General features: G+C 42.3%; 1 protein-coding gene across 5 annotated transcripts in view; it reads right to left on the bottom strand.

The window, feature by feature from the left end:
- casz1 (castor zinc finger 1) overlaps positions 1-16,561 on the bottom strand; it is a 78,612-nt gene that overhangs the window by 33,083 nt on the left and 28,968 nt on the right. For all 5 annotated transcript variants that reach the window (XM_051425363.1, XM_051425360.1, XM_051425362.1 and 2 more), the window contains exon 2: positions 1,818-2,369. In XM_051425363.1, the coding sequence (XP_051281323.1) occupies positions 1,818-2,369 (552 nt within the window). The remainder of the gene's footprint in view (positions 1-1,817; positions 2,370-16,561) is intronic.

Below are 16,561 nucleotides of genomic sequence, written 5' to 3'. Positions count from 1 at the left end.
AGGAAATCCGCACGATGCCTCAATGTGAGGAGTTAAATGTTTTGAAGGTCGCAGTTTCTCTCATTGATCTTGCAATGTTTGTTAATTACATTGTCACTGATGTTGTGAGAGATAATTAAGCCACTATGTTTATATGCATAATTACGTGCACTCCGCATCAGCCTTTGAAAGACAGCGGCGAGAGAGAGAGAGAGAGAGGGGAAAAAAATGTTTTAATTGTGAGCTGAGCAGAAACATGGCAATATAGATGCCCTAGTTACAATCAACAAAGAGCAACTCTGAAAAAAAAAAAAACACTCTAAAGACAAGATTTGCAACTGATGCAGTGTGCTCTCCCTGCAGTCTTCAAACAGTCTGGCTTTGTTGTGAGATGTAAAGTAGTAAGGGAGCCAGTGGAGGGAAAGGTGTAGGCCTGCTACACAACAGTAATACATATTTACAGACAGGATTTTTTATGGCCATGAAATAAACACAAAATGACTAATTAAAACCACAAAGCCTTTTTCATTTGCCTCTGAAATGAAACCTGCTTCATTTTCTGAGAAGACCCTGCCCCCAATTCTGTATGTGGCCAGAGCTACTGCTGTGCAGTTAGTGAAAACAAAAAGAAATGTAGACAAAAAAGAGCATGTGTACATGACTGTGAGGTAGATAGCTAAACCTAGATGAAAGACCAAAAAACTGTTAAACTGAGGTGAGCAAGCACAAAACAAAACTTGTTTTGTACCGCAACAACCGGTCTCACCTCCAAATTGCTGGGTTTTTTTCTCTGGGTGTCTGTGAAAAGGGCTTTATCTATTCATATAACCGAGCAATGTCTTTTTTTTTCCTTTTTTACAGCTCTGTGTTTTAACTTCTGCTACACAAAGGCCAATCTCTCCTGTAGTGCGTATGTGTCTAGTTTCAAGGGTCACAAAGCATATATAACTGTAAACGGTACTTTCTTAAAACACTGTTTGTGCTGTTAACACATACGGTTGCTACTTCAGAGTGACTGTTGGAAGTCTCTGCCAGCTTTATCTATTTGATAATCAGTGAATTATACCCAGGGAACATCATGTCACAATTAAACAGGGGTTATAATGAGTCATTTACAAGAGCACATAGTATTAGGGAATTTATTAAAATATGTTCATGTCTGCTAACAATAAATACATGGAGCCAGTGTTGTTTGTGAGGAGATAATAACATACTTAAGTGTGATATGGCATTGCAATATAACTTCTGACTTTATCTGACAATAGATCTCTTGGATTTGACAACTGTGAAAAAAACATGAACTCCTCCACGGCAGACTACAACTCCATGTAATAGAGGAGCTTGAAGCAATGGCTAAGTTTAGTGAGCTTAGAGAAAATCAAAGACTCAATGTGTAATCCTGGGTGTAATATGAAGCTTAGCCTGGTCCTGCCATGCGCTCTTGGCCCACAGCTGCTGGGAGAGTACATAAACGGCCTTACATTGTAAGCCTACTCCATTTATGAATTTCTTCGTACAGTTAACCACACACTGACAAGTTCCTGTTTTCGCCCCTGGCCTGCCAGTTGAATCTGTCTTTAGGGTAATAATGTCACTGGCTATTCCTAATGTAACCCTAGAGCGTCTCTTTCCAGCAACGGGCACACTTAAGCTTATGTGGATGTGGTAATGTCACCAACCATCTATCTAAGCCTTTGCCCACTAATGCTATGGAGTGGAATGATTTAAAGGGCAAAGGTAGTGCAGGTTTAAGATGTATAAAAAGGGTCAAGTATAACTCAGAGTATGGCAGGGGCATCAGAAGGAAACTGATTGGAGGACAGAGAGTCAAGATGTACCTGGAGAGGAGAAAGGTGGTTGGCGACTCTGGGCCTCGCTTGGCGGCATGTAGGTGTCATCTTTTGGAGGCCTGTCTTCAACTTCTTTGTTGTCATGGAAACTACCATCCTGAGACCCCGCCACAGGCTCAGCCTCCTCTTCATCATCACTGCAACCTTTGGGCTGTACCATGTACACACCCTCAGGAGGGGCATCTTCGTCAGTACTGACTTTGAGTTCTTGCTCCTGCTCATCATCAGGAACTGGCGGCTCGTCGCAGTACTCGCCGTTGACCCACTTCTCGATGGCCTCGCGTCTCTTCTGGTCCTCCTCTAGGCTCTGAGTCAGGCTCAGGCTCTCAGGGAAGTTGGTCTCATTGTCATCGTAGTGGGAACTGCCACGTTCGCTATTGTCTGCTACACTCTGGTCTCCCTCTGCATTCTGGGAGCTGCTGTCGAACACCACCTGGCGGCTCAGCTTGGCACAGATAGCATTGAGTTTTAGGCCACCTTTCCTTTTGGCGGCCATCTTGGATTTTCCTGAGGTCGTTTCAGTGCATAAACTCCTTTCAGCTGATGGAAACAAGAACAAAGAAAAAAAAGATATGAGATTAGTTAAGTTGTTCAGTGTCACAGTTATCTGCGTTAAGGTTTAATTTCACTTTAACTCAGTAAGCAGGCTTTTTAAATGAGGGCCAGTTACGCTTTCAGTATCACCAGAAACAAAGTTTGAACCAGCTTTTCCATGTGTAACTTGTACTGGCTTTAGAAATCACAATGGAAAAACAACATAGAACAACAGTGACTGCTGCTATTAATAACACCCAAAGCACTTAACAATAACAGCACAAGACTAGAAGGACACACAGAGATACTGTACATATCTTTCTAAGTCACACCTCTTCGGTCAGCTCAGAGTTTAACACAGTGGTGGAGAAAAAAAAGGAGGAAAAAAAGCGCACGCAGCTGAAATCACTGGCAGATAGGTATCAGACCCCCTACGGTACTACAAGCAGCAAATACACGGCTACATAATCCTTCACATGACAGCGCATAGAGACACTGTGAAATGTTATCTTCACTCTCACCTCAAGAGGCTGTGGTCCTGCCACTGAGTGGGGGGCTGCAGAGCATTAAAGCTGTCAGGATGTGGAGTGAATATGCTGAGCACTTTTGGGCTTTTTGGAGCCGTGTTCTCATGTTGGCTATTCAGCGGGATTAGACTCAATAACTGTTTCGGTAGAAGCTGCTGGTTTAACTTTATTAAAAAGAAAATAATAAGCCGTGTATATAAGCTCTTTCTACCCTCTGCTGTCTTTTACTGTTGATCTAGCCAAGACAGTAACATGGGTACATCGAACAAAAAATGTTGTAGTTACATTGTTTTACATATATTTACTTCACAAGACATACTGCACAGTCTCAACATTTTTTTCCCCAGTGCGGCCTCAATGAACAATAGAGCATGATAGAGTGTGCTTTGGGGCAGGAATGGGTGGCATTATTTCAACCCAAGTGGGGCTATCTTTATAACATGTCCTCTGATGAGGCAGGAACAGCTGCCTGTGGCATTCCATATCCAGAGCTGCCTTTTTAGGGCAGAAAATGCACTCTAGTACCTTTCACTTTATTTCCAGAGCCACCAAAGTTCACCTTGCAACTTTATTTTCCGGACTCAAAATCAAGTCCAGATCTTTATCAAGTTGTAAATAACATTTAAAAAGCAAGGAGGAGGTGACCGTGAGTAGCACAGTATTTATGGTATAAAAAAAAAAGCAGTCAAATCACCATGGATCAGACAAGCATGTTAACGTGTATTCTGTTTTTATTTGGTAGTATGTAAAGCTTTGTCAGTTGAGGCTCTGTGAAAACAGTTAAAGAGCCCGCCACAGCAGACATATTTCTTCTTGTGTGGAGTTGTATTGAATCTTAACTCAGCCACACTGTGGTTAAGATAATATACTATACTGAGCTATGGACACACCATTTCAGCAGACAAAAATATGTGATATTAGAGGTAACAAAGTTCTATCTTAAAGACTCAATTCACTCTCTATAACAATGAGTACGAGCCTCTTCATTTTCCCTCAGCCATAAAGCCAAGCACAATCATGTGTGAGGCATTGCCAGCATTATGTAAATCACATCGGTGCAACATAAAATCCTGTTTTCATTTTCTTTTGCAAAGCTGTGGAATCATTAGAGGATATACAATTTGAGGGAGTTTACAGATCACCCCACCGCCAGACAATGCACCTCATGCTCCCCACACATGCTTTCTCAGTTACTGTATTTACATTGCAGGCTTCCTCTCCAAAACAATGACTTCAGGAATTATGTAGTTTTGAGTGGGCCGTATATCAGCTGCACATTACTGTACAATTTAGTGTTAGACAATTGCAGGCGGGGGTGAAAGGGTCACCTTTTAGAAGACAGCAATTTAAAAAAAAAAAAAAAAGGAATCAGCTGGAAAAACTATTAGGAAGTGGAAGACATAAATTTTCAAGTTTTTTTTTTCAGAAATACTCTACAAAGGAAGATTGAGGTCATTTGGGTGTTGCAGTGGAGGTCATTTTTTCTGTTTACTGCATTCAGTATTTCATGCTTTAACTACCGATTTCCTTTGCATTGCAATCTCAAGCTCCTTGTAGGAAATGACCCCTACACAGTTGTTTCTTTCCATTAGTGAGTATTTATGTATGATTTTCTGTTAACAATAAGGAGCGTGAGTAGATGACCAAGTGCTACTGGCTGAGTATCTAAGTAGGCTTCTAACTATATTATCAGACATCTTAAGCACATATTCAGTGTTTTCTTTTTAAAGGAAGGCGTGCTTTAAAACAAATTTAATATTGTGAGCTTCCCCTTGAGGAGGAACATGCTATGGTTCGATGGTTTATGGAAGCTGTCTAAACTATTATTTATGCTGAGGGTTTCTGTCCACAGCAGCTTTTTGCCATTGCTTACAATAGGGATCGCTATGGTAACACTAAGCTGTTTACCTCAAGTCGTTTGTGTGCATGATAGCGTACAATGAGATAAAATCAGTGGGGACCTACATGAAAGAACAACTTTTCCCTCTGGGACCAACTCCCCCACCTCCCCGAGAGTCCAGTAAGCATTCTGCCTTATTAATGAATATCAGAAAGAAAAACAACACTGTCACATGCATTGGACATTATTTACAGTCTGTTTTAGCCTGGTGTGCTAATTGTCAAGGAGGAGACACCTCAGCAAGCACTGGGAGTTGGAAAAAATAGACAGGTTTGAATTTGAACACAACAGCTGAAACTAATTTTTCCAACTGCTTATGTTAACTGTGACACTATTTTTACTGGAAACAGTGCAGGGCCACAAAGGAGCGCCATGTACTGTCTGTATAAGGCCAAAACCTGAGGAAAAAGTCAAGAAACTATTTTGAATACATTTGGAAGAGGTCAGGTTCTTTTTCATCTTCAGTCAAAAATAAGTGCATCAAAGTTCTTTCGGGTCCTGTTTCTTCTCAGCGCTGGATGACACAGCTTGTGTTCAAATCTAGCCCTCCGCACTGACAAACGTACTCTTCCACAGCTCTAAGCCCCACAGGTCTTGTTGGTTTTTGATGCAGAGTCTCTGTTTGTGTGCCAGAATGATATCATGCCCAATCAAGTGGTGTTTCAAATCCTAATAACGCTGTTGGAAGTGCATTATTTGTGTGAACGTGCACAGACTGTAATCAAGGCAGCTACGGGTAAAGGATGTGGGAGTTTACAGTGGTTGTGACTGGCAGGGTCACGGCTTTACCTCCTTCTGACATACAAGATGAGGCATCTTATGTCCAAAACGCTCCTGTAATCATCTTATGGAAGATGTAAAGCCACATATACAACATATAGAAAATTGAATAACTTGACTTTATTGCTCATTCAAAGTGCAGTGCTGCATCATAAACACACTGACTCCCTGCAGTTTGTATGGAACGAGCACACAGGAGGGTCTGTATATAAGAGAGGTAGATATTACCTGTTTAAACTGAAGCTTATGTCTTCACCTAATCAAACACAGGTACAGGGCTTGTTGTAGATTCCTGCTGAGTTCCAACATGACTGACACTGGGACAAACCCCCTGCAATATCAGGAGTTAATTAATACAAACAGGGTCTGGGAGATGTCTGTTTAGCTCAGAATTATTTTACAATATGCAACCAAGAGTTGCTGTAGCTCTTTAAAAAAGCCCTGTTATAACTTTATGAACCTTTGGCAGATTAATCGACAAGGCTGCAGCTCCGTGTGTGTAGCTCAGTGAACCTTTTGTGTCTCTGGCTCTCAAGGGAGATGTATGTGTGAGAGAGTTTGTGAGTGCATGTGTGTTTCAGTGAAATCACTGAGCCACACAGGCAAACATACACAGACACACTTCAAAATTACCATGTTTTTATTTTTGTAAATTTACGGCTTGCAGGAAGAGAATGTTTTCCTCTTCTCTCTCTCTCTCTCCCCCTGCATGGTAGAGAGGATGCGGCAGCCGCAAGGAAGTCAAGCGGAAAGCCACTGATGGACAACTACGGCACGACACCCAGACCCCAGCATCTGGCCCCTCTCTCATTTTTATTACACAAGAATAACAATAAGCAGGTCGGCGACCCCGCCGTGAGATTTTGCCACAGTTTTCCAACAGTCGGTGCAGTCGATGCTGAGAAATTTCCATTTTTCCGCATGCATATTTAATTGAGTTTTGTCCCAGTGGTGCGGAAATGATTTGTTTTTTGCTCTCTGTTCACTTGACTCCTCTTCGGAGTCGCTAACCCTGATTAAGACGTTCCCGTTAATTTCCCAGCGCACACCTTTTTTTTGTGCATTAATGGTTCTGATCGTCTAATTAAAACTTCTCAGCTCGGCTGCTGATCACCGCTCGTTGTGCCTCTGACCTGAAGTTTTAATTGCCGCATCAGAAGCGATAATAATAATTTTGAGGTTCTGATGATTAAAAACAATGCCACTGCCAACTAGTTGATAGATGGGGGTTTAGGGGTGGGTACATCTGAGGAGAAGTTTATGTAGAGAAGGGATTTAGAAAGCAGGCTGTAAAGGTGGGTATACACTACCAAGGAGCAAAAAGGGTGGGGGGAGACTCACTGTAGGTGATCACGGAGGGGAAGAGGGTGGCAGAGCATATGGAAATCTCCCAGCCCTCTGGTCCCTTAGAGTCTTTCTAAAGAAACAGGTTTGGCTGCGACTGGGACTTAGTTTTCCCCACCTCAAATCTAAATCTGCCACTAACTGATCCACTTTGGAGCTCTACTCACTTGGCAGGTTTGCCAGGTTAGGGAAGAGAGAGAACAAGAGATAGAGAAAGCACGAGAGAAAGAATGATAAAGGCACATAAAAGATGACGACAGTCCAATACCTTCTGCTTATTTTCATAAAAAGATAATAGCACAGTAGGCGCAGTACAAAAGGCACATTGTTCATAAAGTGGCTGAATGGAAAAAAGGAACCTACACTGACTGTTGTCTCTGTCATAAAACATGACACTGATGAGATATATATGATATGTAGATTACTGTCAAAACAGGAGAAGTGAGTTGTTTGTGATCTTCTTTTAAACAGTAGTTTCACACTGTACTTTACACATCACACAAACTGCAGTAATGATAGGAAATGATTCAGGCATGAACAGAGAGAGACTGTGCGCCTGGGAAACCAGCCACCAGCACCAATCTGTCACATTTTGTTCTTTTTTTAACCACTGGATTTCTAATAGATTTTTTTAGGTTCCACTACAGGATCAATGTTGTGCTGCGAAACATACTGTACATGCATGCATGCAATCACACACATACATTAGACACGCACACACACAGACATACAGTCAGGAGGTAGCTGTCTTCTCTTCCCTGCCCCCTACCCTCTCCCCTGTCCCTCTCTCTCTCTCTCACAAATGTATTTTATTATTAATCAGTTGGTTGCACATCTGCCTGCTTGTTGTTTTTTTTTCTATCAATAAAGCACTTATTGCTTTTAGTCTAGAATGTGACCTTGCACATTGTGTGCTGTCTTTCTGGGGGTGCCGACCTTGAAGGACCCGCTTGGACTATTACACTTCAGCTCAGTCCACGGGCTGTTATCAAACACAAGCCCTCAGCCAAGTGCCACGCTCCCGTCACACCGCTACAGAACACAAAGAAGACGCTGCAGGACAAAGGCAGACACAAGCGGCCCCAGTAACACACACACTGACTGCACAGGACAATGGCTGAAGAAAACAATGTATATTTCAAGTGCAGACGGAAGAGGAAAGACGTTGAACTTGGGGGCAATCAGGCAGGAAAGTTGAAATCTAAGGACAAATACGCCCTCCGGCTTCATCACAAACAGGGTAATTATGGTGTTTTCCAGAACAGAGGACAAGCAGCCTAAAATGGTCTAAGGGAGAAAAAAAAACAATCTGACATGAGTGACAAGAACCATTCTGACAGCTACGTACCAAAACAGCCAACTTTTATTGAGTTTGCTGCTTAGGGTAATTCATGGGACACACGGCTAACTTGTTAAAATTGTACATCAAATCTGGACTCACAGCTGGCGCCAGATGACGACTTAATTTATGTGCAAGTGTTTGTGTTGCGGAAGGCAAAGACTTTCCTTTAAAAAAAAAATACACAATTGCACACAGTCCCATGCTTCTTCAGACTCAAACAAGGGAAATTTATTCCTGCAGCTTTGTTTTGAAGCTGAGCTCCCATGTTCAGTTTCAAGACACCGGGAGTGCAATTTGATAAGCCAACCACCATGGTAAATGAGCAGACGACCCTGTGTCCCTCCCTCATGGTTGCTGCGCTTGGTGCGGCAGCAAGGCAGTGTGGGTAGTACAGTGGAGAAGGGGCTCAGCGGTGCACCTCTCAAGGGCCCTTGAGCTAATATCTGTACAGATTAACTGCTTCAGTTGTATTTTGGTCACGGGGATCTCTCTTCGCCTTTGTGGCTTGTTGGGAGGGAGAAGGGGAGATGTGTGTGAGTGTGTGTGTGTGTTGTGGTCATACGAGTGTTAGTTACACACTTTCTGCTATAGCAAGGTGAACGGCCAAAGAGGTCAGGAGCCGCTGGACTGGTGTGTGTCACTCCATGTCATTATCTTTGGGGCCATATTTAATTCACCAGAATCTGGAGCTACACTGCTGAGTAAGTCATCCCCATCCTCTTACCATCACCTACCCCCTCTTTCTCTCCACAGGACACGCACACACACACACACACACACACACACACACACACACACACACACACACGCAAACACACACAGTGTCAATCCTCCAGGGTAAACTCAGCACACGCCGCTCCATTAGTTATCAATTAAGTCTGGAAATCTCCACCTGGCTTACACACACAGACGAAGCTGCCACACATTTGTGGCACCCCTCTCAACAGGAAGTTGAAGAGAGCGTGCCTTATTTGACTACGAGTGTGGGAGAGAGAGTGTGTTTGTGTGTCCATGCGGGTGGCACTTTTGTCCATGAGGTTAACCTTGATATGAGGCCCTGTCAGGCCAGATAATGTCAATCAATGACAAGCCCTCACAGATAACCCCTAATGTGAAGCCTAAAAAGCAAAGCTGTTTAGATCTTTAGACATGCCCCCTTTCACCAGCATATGAATTGCATTACAAGGAAATGAGCTGTGGCATTTCTTTAATAAGACTCTTAAGACATTTTGACAGCATATAAGGCACTCTGCCGTTAAAAAAAATTAAATAAAGCCCCCGCTGACAAAGCCTCCTCACACAACGCAGTGTTCTGATGGGCAGATCCAAGTCCCTGTTAAGTGGAGGAGAGGAAAAGACATGTAGGGAGGGGGAAAAGGAAAAAGAAGGGTGGACCTTTCCCTTCTTTTTTCTCAAGCTCCCGGGGACTTCTTAATTGATTTCCAAGGTTACGTTTCAAATTTGTTTTTCAGATATGGGGGCCTTGTGAATGAGAGTGCGAGTCAATGTTTTTCAAGCAATTTCCCTAAATTCAGCCTGGTTTGGAATGTTTGCCTCAGATCTCATTGACCTCTTACCCCTTCCTCCCACCTCCTCCTTTGCCACCCTTTGCTCTTTTCCTCCACCCTATCTCTCCATGAAAAGAAAGAAGGAGGTGACATTTACCCAAAAAAGCATGTATTTCCAGACAGGATGCCTGCGCTGACAACATCGATCCCTGGCTACCATTAAAAAATTTGCTCTGCCTGACAGACTTTTCCTCTTTTAGACTTTATATGCGGTAGAATGAATCACAGGTGCCCGTTAAAATGTCATCCTGGGCAGGTTCTTTCTCCAAAAATGACCCATAGCTGCTAAAAATCACTTTTTCAAACACATTCAGGTTTTTTTTCACATTCTACACTTTCAATGTTCAATGTTTTCTTCTTATGAAGTACAATTAAATTTTGATCAAAACACATTCTTTGTAGGGCTAGCAGAGGAAGTGATGAGAATGTCTCTTCCTGCTCCAGATATTTGCATTTTTTAGACCCTGTGGCTGTGACTCTGCTACCAGAACTTTAGTTTTACTTTTCTGATAAGCAGGATGAAAGTGACAATAGGTCTGAAATGATATATGACAATTTAAAGTGTATGTGTGTCCGTGTGTGGCTGAGAAATTGTGGATATGTGCACAATACATTGTAAACTTAACCGTGTTAAGTGGCTGTAGCCAATATTAAGTGTGTGTTTGTTTGTTGAGCGCCTGCTTGCAGGGTTGTAGACAGCAGGGTATTGTGCTCTATGCTCTCCTTCTGCTCCTCTCCGTCTAGTGGCTGCAGGTCACGTCATTTGCTCTGACACACACACACACACACACACTCAAATACGTACACTGACATTTCTACACACTCAGGAAAAAGTGATCCACAGTGAGGATAAACACACCACTGCATCAGTGACAGCACTAAAACAGTGTGCTTTACCAAAAAGTTCAATGTGAAGTGGAGGCGGAACTAAACGTGGCAGTTTTCACCTAAAACAGGAACATTCTTGTTTCTGGGAGTTCAGTAGAGGGAGGAATGTGCCGTGACTGAATTTGAAGGTGTGATAAAACAACACTCACAATAAGGGAGAAAAAAAAGGAAAAAGAAAAATGACTGTGAAACGATGAAACAAGCAAAGCTGCTTTACAGGAAAAAAGAATGCTGTCTATTTTGGGTCTCAGTATACAAAAGGAAGTGCTGCTAAGTTGACTCAAACAAATAAATTTGCTTTTGATAAAACCACAGCAACTACTTTTGCATTCTATACCAAACCCACTTTGTTTCCTGCATCTTTATCTTCATGACTTGCCACATTTGTGAGAAGCCACTCACTAAATTGTCAAGCATAAACAACTGAAGGTTTTCAAACGGTGCAGCATTGACGGCTTAAAATGTAATTTTATTTGAAAAGTGACAGGTTAAAGCAAAGCCTCAGAAGTGAACATGGAGTGCTTGCCTATTTGCGCTGTATCCAGCTGCCCGTTTTACATTTCTCCAACATTAATATTCCTCTTATTATTATTTTAAAGTGAAAACGGATACTCTGTTGAAGTGCAAATCTGATGAATTACGGGAGCAGATTGCTGCTATTAATTATTAAAACCTATTTTATAAATATTCAGGTCTGTCATGCATCTAATAATGAACGCTTTAGAGGAGGTTACTTCCCGTGCGCATCCTAATGTGTCAGAAATATCACTTTTAATCACGCTTGTGTCAGCGAGTGCTGGGTTTGAACCTGCCGAAAAAATCTACCAAATCAAGGAAACTCAGCTGGCCTACTACCGTGCTCATCACAGCTCTTCCGTTCCTGCTGTTTCGCATGATCCAAGTTCTTCTCCTGCCCCGTCTAAAGAGGTGGTGAACACCTCTCAGCTCCCCGCTGCATTCTTACTGTAGTAATTTGAATGGAGAATAATGCATCGGCAGCACTCTACCCTTCTGGACACACCTAGTCCCAGCGCTACTGCTGCCATATGCTGTGTTGATACATATTCATAACACTTTCTCGTGTGTTGAGCGTTGGTGTGCAATGAGGCTTAAATGAGTGTCTCACAACTTCAAATGGGAAGAGGAGAAAAGAAAAGAAAAAGCCGGGCACAAAGAAAGTTGGACTGCTCTTCCCCTTTTTTCCGCTTTTCTCTTTTCTTCCTCCCTCTTCTAAAGAAAGAAGACAAGTTCGGGTGCTGATAGGTGATCCCAGTGCTTTTGTGAGGATAAGCGGGAGGCTGCAGAGTTTCAGAATTGTCTTCAAGAAGCTGCGAGAGGCGGCAACTGTCAACATGGTTGGATAAACTGCGCTGTCAGGTGGGCTGGAGGGTCTACTGGTCTACTGTACCACGACCTCCATACACCCCAGCAGTATATACATATGCTGCACAGAGCATACACACAACCAGATAGAAACACACACACATTGTGAAGCACTCTAAGATTAACGCTGTCAGAGCTACAATGATACCCCTTCATTATCTGCACACGGGGCCTCCTTCGTGCGCTTGCTTGCCTCACTGTCCTCTCCACTGCTTCTCTATGGAGGTAGTAATTACTAAAGCTAACATTTCTTGCTCTCTGTGCCTCCGACTACCCTCCACTTCCCCATTATTTCTTTCTGTTTCTGCAGTGCTTTCAAGTGCCTTGCCAGCCTTTAGCCAACTGGTGACACAGCTGAAGGTATGCCAATGTTGATGGCAGCACCAGTGTGACTCACTGTGTATGTGTGAGTGCTGTATTATGAGATTATTTGGTGCCCAGCTGATGTGCAATAAAGGCACAGTGTGGTACCCCAGATTCAGATCAGTCCTCTGGGTCAAACACTCATTGTGGTACAACAACAGAGAAATGCTTGATGTACCACTGCAGTATCTGTTGTACCATACATTGTTGGTTTAACAGGCTGGGATCAGAGAGATGCTCCCTCTGGCATGGCATTTTTCATTACCAACAATGCTCTTACTCTCTGGCTTTCTTCTTCCTCTCCCACTGGAACTATGGCTTTATCAAAGGTGATAGCTTGCTCAGGCGCATTTTCTCAAACGTCTTCTTCATCCAGCCATTTCCCAAGCCGCTCTCGGGTAAACGTCACTCATAAAAAGCGGGGAAGATTTGATGGTGAGATCAAAAAGAAAGGAAGGACAGCAAGGAGAGTGGGGAGATGGGGGGGGGGAGAGAAGAGAAATGATACCCTCCTCCCCCATCCGACACCAACCAAGTGCTGAGGGTAATTCCTCCAAGCAGGGCCTGTGTTTTCAGACGCAAATACAACAAAACGCCGGGTGCTGCCATGAGACATCAAAATGGGCGATTTTGACTTCAGAGGGTCTTCAGATGCTTGAGGAGTTGAGAGAACAGAAGGTACCAGCAGGCTGTTAACAACCAATACGGGAACCACGCCAGAAAGACTGTCTCCTCCCAAAATGCCAATCGGCACAAGATCAGTAAAGGCTTCCACCATACTGTAATATACCACCTGAGCACTTTCATCTGCTCAAAGTGAAATGGCTTGGAAGTTTATCAGCTGCTGTGTGTCTGCTATTTATTGTACTATTGTAATGGCACACAAAAAAGTAAAAATTCCACAGGTAGGTGCCATAAAGGCAGAAAAGACAACAAACAAATCACACACAAAGACTTTTCTAAGAAGGCTGAATGCTTCAACAGGTGCCTTGAAAGCAGGAATTTTATGTCAGTGGCCTTATAGAGAGATTTGCATCAGCAAATCAAAGACTTGCTTCGTTCTTTGGAGACCTGAGTTGTGTTGTGACATGCTGAGAGGGATGTCCGCATTTTCTCCGGTGTTGTTCTCGCTCATTCTTGGAGCATTAGGCTCACTCTAAATAGCCTCAAGGAGATCAGGCTGGCTCATATTCAAATGCACATTTCTTCTAAAACCCACTCCACGAGTGGGCCAAGGAGATCAGCGCAGGAGTTTGGTGAGACAGTAGTCAGAGAAGATTCTGTCATGTATAAATCAGCTGAGAGGAGGAAAAGAGACAGAGAAGAAGAGTGGGAGAGAAAGGCTGAGGTAAAAGACAAACAAGTGTTGGCTCTGCTATATGAGTTTAGTTAGCTAGAGAGTTAGTGCATGAGTTATGGCTAGCGAAGGGCTGAGGGACGCTGTATTTATGAGGGGACTGAGTGAGTGTTAAATCCCTGGTAAGAAATAAAGTCGTCCCTGAGCGAACAGGGGAAACATTTCACTCAGTCTAAGAGGTGCCTTGAAAAAAAAAATGAAAGCCATCCCTCTTCCAGGGGAAGCACTATTCCGTATTCCCCAAAATTGCTTTATTCCTTAAAAATGCTATAGATCACATCCAAGTGGATTGAATCTCATATCTGAATAGAGAGAAGGATTCTCCATGTGCATAATATCAAGGGAGTTCACGAGCCAAGGAAAGGGAAAGAATCTGATTCTTCTAAAATTGCATGCGGATTTTTCTGAGGGATCTTTGGCTAAGGAGGGCTGCCAAAACACACAGTGCACTTGTTGCAGTGCAAGGGTTCATCCAAGAGAAGTTTTCCACTTTGGTTTACCCAGGAAAGTCATTTTTTTCAATTCAAATATTTGAATTTACCTATCTAAATGAATCTAAATATGTCTATCCATATATTTATCTAAATGTACAAATTTCCTTTAATTTTGATGTTGAATCATGGAGTAAAGAAACAAGCCAGAAAACAAAGGAGGGCACATGGCCAACAGAAAAGGAAAAGCTTCACATTGCACTTTGTGCACATCCAACTCTAACTCAAACCTCTCTCCAAACCCTGCAGTGGTAATAACAATTATTACTTAAAAAGGCTATATTTTTGCATTAACTTAAAAGGCTATATCTTTTTCTTCCCCTCCAGCCTGTGCGGCCTCACTTACCCTAAGTATCTTCATAAATCACCAGTTACTGTTAACATGTACTCCACAATTCAGTCATCAATCTCCTACCAGGTCAGAGTGAAAACAGAGGGGGAAATGTCTGCTTAGTAAAATGTCTCTCTCGTGAATGCTGCTACCACCACCCACTACTCAAACACACACACACACACACACACACACAATATGCACGTAGAGCAGTAGCGCTGACACACACCAGTTAAATAACAAACACACGCGCCCGGCACACAGCAACCAGAGCAGTCCTATGGGACATGGGAGCGGTTGCCAGATCGCCACGGTAACGCAAGCCAAATTCAATTCTGACTTCACCTTTCACTCGGGAAGCTGTTTCCATTTGTTATAAAAACAAATAAACAGCGAGCGTGAAGTTAGAGCTGGCCAACTTCTGCCTCGTCTGTCTTTCTTTCTTTTCTTTTTTTCTTTGGGCCTCGACAAGAAATATCAGGCCCAGGCTGTAGCAGTAGGCTTTTTGAGAGACAAGACATCCACAGGGCCACATGTAAATCTGTGTTTATGTTCACAGACACAGTATTTATTTAACCAAAAGGAGAAAATCTAATTGTACACGAGGAGGATTATTCCTCTCAGAACCGTGTCTCCACGAGGGAGAAAAGGACTCTTTAGCCCTTGTTCAACAGACACTGTTTACATCAGCAGAGTGGAAAATCCCTGCGATGACAAACCTCTCCATCACAACATCTGCACCTAAACAGCCAAATCAATCTCGACCAACACCGCAAATTACCTCATGTCGCATCCGAAAACATCTGCACTTGACATTAGAGCTGAGGGATTTTAGGTGCTTTTTAATAATTTCTATTTTTAGCCTGCGGAATGGTGCATTTACATCATATTTTATTTTCCTGTAAAGTCCCATAAAGGGTATTTGTGTAGCCTTTGATGACTTTAAAAGCCTGACATCGCTTCATAATAAATAAAAACGTATTTGCTATAAAGTTAAGTAATGTATAATTAGTGGTTGGATACAGTATAATATAGCAACACCACAATTTAAAAAAAAACTAAATTACAAGTAAAAGTTCTGCATTCAAAATAAAATAGAAATTGTATTATCAGTTAAAGTATCAAAAGTAAAAGTACTCATTATAATGAATGGCCTGTTTCAGAGTTTTAGATTATTATGTATACAGTATATATTATTGGAATATTATTCCTGATTAACATGCAAGCAACATTTCAGTGTAGTATCTTAGTGACTGGTTGAGGTGGACCTCGCTTGAAACTACTTTACATACTGTTGGGTAGTTTCATCTATAACCATGGATCATAATTTATAAGATGATCATATGTTTTATTTGTAAAATATCTTTTAAGTAACTAGTTAGTGTAAAAAATACAATATTTCCCTCATTGACACATTTCCCTGAAATGTAGTAAGAGAAAAAGTACAGCATAAAATGTAAAGTAAAAGTACATGAAAATTGTACAGTACAGTATTTATATAAATGTAGTTACTTTTCACCACAAAATGTCATAAATGTAACTCTAAAATATAAAGAGTGGAACTGTGGAGTACTATACAAAAAGTCAACAACAGAACTTTTGAGGAAGCAGCACACCATTAAAACTAATTAAACACATCACTGACATCCAGTGCACTATAAGTACAAATATGCATCTGTAATTAGAAACTACAAATTTTTTCCAGAAAGCAAACATTACACCTGCTCTGTTTCCTCACTCTCTCTCTCTCACACACACACACACACTCTGACACCACCCACCACATTACTACACATGCGTGCCTGACTCATGCCAACTGCAACTAGTAGCAGACCCGTTCAACTCGAGGTAGCACTCAACTCCTGCGTGCGTGTGTGTGTGTGTGTGTGTGTGTGTGTGTGTGTGTGTGTGTGTGTGTGTGTGT

The sequence above is a fragment of the Dicentrarchus labrax genome, unplaced genomic scaffold (assembly GCF_905237075.1).
Source record: "Dicentrarchus labrax unplaced genomic scaffold, dlabrax2021, whole genome shotgun sequence".
Lineage (NCBI taxonomy): Eukaryota > Metazoa > Chordata > Actinopteri > Moronidae > Dicentrarchus > Dicentrarchus labrax.
Note: the sequence above shows the minus strand (reverse complement) of the source record. Positions and strands in the feature narration are given on the sequence as shown.